This window comes from Temnothorax curvispinosus, unplaced genomic scaffold (genome assembly GCF_003070985.1).
Source record: "Temnothorax curvispinosus isolate PA1 unplaced genomic scaffold, ASM307098v1 QBEX01001203.1, whole genome shotgun sequence".
In the NCBI taxonomy this organism is placed as follows: domain Eukaryota; kingdom Metazoa; phylum Arthropoda; class Insecta; order Hymenoptera; family Formicidae; genus Temnothorax; species Temnothorax curvispinosus.
In genome coordinates, this window is record NW_020210983.1 from 1 (window position 1) to 6,496 (window position 6,496).

At 37.5% G+C, this 6,496-nt stretch overlaps 2 protein-coding genes across 4 annotated transcripts; both read right to left on the minus strand.

Moving 5' to 3' along the window:
* Positions 1-382: 382 nt before the first annotated feature.
* On the minus strand, positions 383-3,593 carry LOC112461301. 3 transcript variants are annotated; one of them, XM_025026509.1, is made up of 3 exons: positions 3,337-3,593; positions 2,292-2,992; positions 383-1,660 (listed from the first exon to the last, which is right to left on the minus strand). In XM_025026509.1, exons 2-3 carry the CDS (start codon positions 2,685-2,687, stop codon positions 1,604-1,606), a joined length of 453 nt encoding a protein of 150 aa, XP_024882277.1. In that variant the 5' UTR covers positions 2,688-2,992; positions 3,337-3,593; the 3' UTR covers positions 383-1,603. The 3 variants fall into 3 exon arrangements, with proteins under 3 accessions (XP_024882277.1, XP_024882283.1, XP_024882269.1); XM_025026515.1 differs by having other exon boundaries at positions 388-2,194; positions 3,337-3,592; XM_025026501.1 differs by having other exon boundaries at positions 391-2,992; positions 3,337-3,586.
* A 1,699-nt stretch (positions 3,594-5,292) lies between these two features.
* LOC112461294 lies at positions 5,293-6,486 on the minus strand. The gene has a single exon (XM_025026492.1). It carries the CDS (start codon positions 6,484-6,486, stop codon positions 5,293-5,295), a length of 1,194 nt encoding a protein of 397 aa, XP_024882260.1.
* Between the last annotated feature and the right edge of the window lie 10 nt (positions 6,487-6,496).

Sequence of the window (6,496 nt, forward strand, 5' to 3'; positions counted from 1 at the left end):
TTAGGTAGCAGAGTGACGTCTTATAATAACGTCTTAATGACGTCTCTAGACGCCAATTAGACGTCATTAAGACGTCTTTAGACGTTATTCTGCTACCTGGGTTATGATATAACATCACATTTTAAAATTGTGTATGTACAATTATTATGAGACTCTGACTAGTCATTCTTATAATGTTAATGAAAGAAATAATAAAATTCCAATTTCCAAATTTAAATTTCATTTTGTTTTTAATTATATTCCAACATTTTTTATAAATTCTGACTTTTTTAAATTTTAAACTTGAGATTTTAGGAAATCTTGGAAAATTCTTAACCTCGTTGGAATACTCAAAACGATACTCACGTAAAGAAGAACGACGGGAAACTGTACTGCTAGAAGCTAGAGCTAGAATGTCACGGCCACCTGATCTCTGTTATTGTTTTGGTCGTCGACTGTCGCAGTCGTAGACAGCTGTGTGATGTGAGAAATGTTAGGAATATCGATAAAGAAGAAATAAATAATTGCCATTTCGTAAATGCTTGACTTTATTACAAAGATATAAATTTTATTACAAAACAATTAATAAAAAGTCTTGTCTTCATTACGAACAGAATTGAAATTGAACATATTGTAAATCCAAGTGTGCTATCTCTACACGCACAAACGTCTAAAAATGACACGTTTTACTAGAGCTCGTTTTATTTTGTTGCGTGTTAAAAAAAAGGTAGAATTAAATTAAAAGTTAATTGTAATTAACTGAAATTAAAAGTTAATTTAATACATTCAACCGTGTGTGTTAGATGACGTAATTTAAAACAGCGAGAAATGTGTAAGAGCTTCAGTTAATAACACACTTGAGATTTGCAGTGCAGTCATACCAGTCATATTAATATTTTACAATTTACATTACCGCATCCACTTATCCTGTTATATCTATAATCGTATAATCCATTATGCTCGACTGATGTAAGACAATAATCGATTCTAATTAGAAAATAGCCATTTAGGATTTCTGGGCCCGTATTCCGTTCCTGCCCACCGACAACTGTCGGTTCGATAAGTGTCGTTGCGCAGGTTTTTCATATCGTGTAAAAGCTGCGCAACGACACCGACAATTGTCGGTAAGCGGATTTTAGCGGAACAGAATACGGCCCCTGGATTATTATAAATATAAGCGGACATTCCGGAGTGTCGGCTATCAGTCTTTTGGAGTTTGTTTCGTGAAGACACGTCGCGATTCGCAGATGTAGTACATAAAATTTTCTTTGCGTTCCTTTTTTCGTTACATTTAATAAAAACGTTAAGTTCAGTTAATTCGTGTGTGTCATTTTGCGCGCGCTACGTTTCCTTCAAACACAGCCGTTAGTTTTTGTATCGGTCGCTTAAATTACGCATAATAACAATTACGGACAAAGATTCCGGCAGATAGCGACATATTGATTCTCATAATATACGCGCTCCGGCCCGAGGATTCTATGCGGTCTTAGACTAACGAATGGATTCTTTTCTGTATAGATATAAACTACCTGTCTATCTAGAATTGTATTTATTCTGTCGGTCTCCTTCTCGAAGTCCTGAAGCGTTTCAGACGTTAAGACGAACGGACAATTTTGCTTCGCTATCAGCTTAATGGACCGCGTCCACGTGTCTTTATGCTCGTGAATACCCAGGTTAAATCCTACAATAAAGTCCGGTTTTACGAATGACGAGCTGTGTACATAGTTATCGTATAACGCATCGTGGTACTTAAAAATCAAACTTATTTTGTTATCCGGCGATGTACAGGGATCACAAACTTCTGGGCTGTATTTATATTCTAATTCCGGCCCTATCATTACAATCGTTACTGACATCATCGTTACTGACATCATCGTTACTGATAATAAACAAGGCAAAACTTCCCATCCGATCAAGGTGAATTCCTCGGCGAAACTGGCACCAACAACATGAATGACTAAATCTTTCTTGCTTTTTGGGACATAGTTTAATAATCGCATAGCAAAAAACAGCGTCAAGGGACGTGTCAGATACTGTGAGTGGTCGGCTGCCAAGACACCGTCCGAGTCATCCCGAATAACTCCATAAATGTTTATAAAGTCGTACATATCCAGAAATTCAATGTCGAGGGAAGTTGTGTCGAGAACGTGTTTCGCGTAAGAAATCATGTCCGGCACCAAAGAATTAGTGCGATTTTCTTTTATAATTAATAAATCTGAACGAAAACATAGTTCGAGGGAATCACAGATGTTTCTGTGCATAATGTCGTCTTTATGTTTTATACAAAAGCAGGCAGCACACTTCTGACAAACCTTCAACGATTGAGCGTCCCGTTCGTGGCAAATCAGGCACTCCCTTGGAAATTTGAACATTTGCATCTCACACATCGTCAGACGACGTTTCAGCACGCGCGACACCAGCAGCATGAACATCTGCTTTATGTCGGTCCATTCCTCCGGCGTTTCTCCGCGAACATTCATGTCGTAGCCTTGCCGGCCTTGTCGCACGTTCTGTATGGCTTTGCACAAAGGTTTGTGCTGCTGCCAGTGTTGCTTCTGATGTTTCTTACTGCAATAGGAGATCATCTTGCAGTTACTGCATCGCTTCAAAGAGACGCCGTCGCCAAACCGTTTGCAAACGTGACACATGGTCGCGTAGAAGAACTTGTCATAGTTGTTATTAATTTGATTTCTCGCTTCTGATTCCATGACTTCTGCTCACACAGTCCAATCTCGTGTTATATCAAAAGTCTCCTTCGGTGTAAGAGGCAAATACCCACAGTGTTTGGATCGAATGTTGTGATTTCGCACAATTTCGCAGGTAACACGTGGGGAGCACGACTATATTGACTTCCCAGGCTTTCGACCTTCCTTCCAATGGTCCGTCTCGAAAATTTCCAAGGATATTGAAATCTATTGTTCACGTTATGCTTTAGGTTTTCAGTACTGTCATTTACATCGCATCACGAAATAAAATTTGTTGACGTTGCTTTTGTAATTAGTACAGCTGTTACCTGTAAACATTGCAATGAGATTAATTGTAATAATTAACACTTAAATTCTTACTGCTTATTTGTAATTAATACTACTTTTGATGTAACATTGCATTTTGAAATTATGTATGTAATTATAGTCATTCTCATAATGTAAATAAAAGAAAGAATCAATAAAGTGCCGATTTCTAAATTAAAATATGTCATCTTGTTCCTATAATTATTTTTGTTCGAGAATCCGCGAGTTAGAGACAGCACGAAGAGATGGACAAGCACACGCACTTAAATTAAAAACTCAAAAAAATTACAGAACAAAGTTTATAATGTAAATAAAGACAATTATATATATATATAAAAGTAATTACAAAGTGTTCCTTTTAAGAAAAATGCCGTGAGCGGTAGCGCGCACAGAAGTTAGCACGGCAAAAGCGGCTAAATCTATCAAGCGATCGAGCGAGTGCGAATTTCTAAGCGAACAGCGGTTGTATGTATGTACGAGCGGTAGTACAAGTACACTGAGCGAGTGAACAACGAAAACAAGAGCTCCTGTTTGTCGCGACTATCCTTTTATAAGATCGGAAAAACGCCCTTTCTTCGCCGATCTCCAATTAAGTTAAAGCATTTAAAACAGTTTTGGAAGCCAGGAGACGTACGCAAATTCGATTCGCCCCTGCGAAGTGAGAAACGCGAATTTCGCTTGTGTGATTGGCGGGAGGCGATCTACGTCATCGCATCGCGCAGGTTTACGGCGAGTTTTGCGTTGAAAGATCGTTGCTAGTGTTTAACAAACAAAGTTTACAAACATGGATTTTTTTTCACGTATAAAAACGATTGTTGCTTGACTTTGCAATAAAGAGAAAGTTAACGAAACTTCTCGAATTGAAATCGGCAGAAAATCCATGTTATAAACGAACGTTATATAGATTCGATTATTATTCTATGGCATTCACATGCCTGCGTTTAAGCAAATTTTAACGCTTCTGATTCGGTGATCAGATAAACGCACAGCGCAATCAACTTATGATTTCTAACATTAACACTTAAATTCTCACTGCTTGTTTGTAATTAATACTACTTTTGATGTAACATTGTATTTTAAAATCATGTATGTAATTATAGTCACTCTCATAATGTAAATGAAAGAAAGAATCAATAAAGTGCCGATTTCCAAATCAAAATATATGCCATCTTGTTCATAATTATATTCTAATATTTCTTATAATATTCTACTTTCAGAATTTCAATCCTATGGTATGAAAAATCACGATTCTTGGAATATATTGAAAAATTCTTGAAATTTCTAATAGTACAATTTCATCTAGACAGCAGGTATGTCTGAAAGGTCCGTATTCATAGTCGGATCTTATTAGAGACTGTCTTATAAGTAATATCTTAAGATGCTAATACGGCTCTGTGATTGGTTCATAAAATCTTAAGATCGTACCTAAGATGGTCTTAAATATAAGATTCGACTATGAATACCGGCCTATGATGTCTTTTAAATTATGCGTGCTGCCTGGGTCTGGTCGAATTCTCTTAATCGATTTTTGAGACTTGTGAGAAAATTCTTGGAAAATAAGAAAATCATTAGAATTTTAGACAGTAGCAGATTGTCAAAATGCATTCTTTAGAGAAAAAATTTTAAATTTTGTTAATCTCAGCACAATATAAGTGTATGTTGATAGATGTTATTAGTAACATTAATAATCTCGTTAAAAAATACATGCTCCTCGAAACGATACTCACGTACAAAAGGGTAGGAAGCCAGGACCACACACTCAATCTCTGCCATTATTGCGATCATCGACTGTCACAGGAAGCTTTTCACACATGTGATATCAAAAAATATCGAAACAGAAACAATTACCATCATAAATGCTTGCTACAAATTTATTACAAAGATATAAATATTATTATAAAAATTATCGAAAAGTTTTGTCTTCATTACAAACAGAACTAAAAGCCATTGTAATAATATTTTACGTTACCGCATCCACTACTGTTATATTTATATTCCATTTATGCCCGACTGATATAAGATAATCGACTCAACAAGTAAATAATGGCTTCTTGGATTATAAATATAATCAGACACTCCGGAGTGTCGGATTTCAGTTTTTTGCAGTTTATTTCGTAATAACGCGTCGCGATTCGCAGTTGTAGTTCATACAGTTATCTCTGCGTCCCTTTCGTTGCATTTCTTAAACGTAAAATTCCATTTAACTCGTATTCTTTCATTTCGCACACGCAACGTTTTTTTCGGCAAAAAACACAGCCTTCAGTTCGTATGGGTAGTTTAAATTACGCGTATCAGTTACGACTTAACAAAGACTTTGGTAGATAATCATATACTGATTATGATAACACACGCGCTCTGACCCAAAGTCTCTATGCGGTTTGCAACTGGCGAATGGGTTCTTTCCGCTACAGTAATAATCTAACTCCTTACCCAGGATTGTGTTCATTTTGTTCATCCCCTTCTCAAGTTCCCGTTGCTTAGAAAACGTTAAGATAAACGGACAATTCTGTTTCGCTAACGCACGTATGGATGGCGCCCATATTTCTTTATTATTATGTTCCTCAATACTTAAGTGAAATCCTACAATCAAGTCCGGTTTTGTGAATGTCGAACTGTCCACATAGTCCTCGTATGACACATCGTGGTACTCAACAAACAAACTTTTGTTCCCCAAAAAAAAGTTATCATCAGTGCGTGACGGATCCAATTTATCTTTTAATTCCGGCCCTATCATTACAATCATTATTGATGTCACGGGCTCCATTAACTGCAGGAAAATTTCCCACGTCCATAAGGTGGTTTCTTCGAGGTAATTTGCACCTACAATATGAATGATTAGAAATGTGCCTTTTAGAACATAGTTTAACAATCCCACAGCATAAAACAGCGTCAAGGGACGCGTCAGATATTCTGAGGAATAGGCTGCCCAGATATTGTACTCCATCTCCGAGTCAGCCTGAATATACACAAAAGCCTTTATAAAGTCTCTCATGTTGTGAACTGCAATAGTCGTGGAGGGACTGTGCAAGACACTATTCGGAAATTTGCAGTATCCTTCTTCTATAGAAAAAAATAATTTTATACGAAGACATAGTTCCAGAGGAGCGCAGATGTCCCAGTGGTCAATGTGGTTTTTGTGAATTTGACAAAAGCTGGCAGCACACTTCTTACAACTCTTCAACGACTTCCATTCGTGGCAAATTAGGCACTCGTTTGGAAAAAGGAACATATCCATCTCACTCATGTTCAGGTCACGTCCTAGCCTGGACGACACTAGCTGCATGAAGGTCAGCTTCTTGTCGGCCCATTCCTCCGTAGTTTGATTGCGATAATCCATGCTGTAGTTTCGCAGCACGTTCCGTATGGCTTTGCACAAAGGTTTGTGCTGCTTCCAGTGCTGCTTCTGATGTTCAGGACCACAATAGGCGATCATCCAGCAGCCATCGCATCTCTTCAATCGGACGCCGTCGCCAAACCGTTTGCAAACGTGACACATGTTCGCGTAG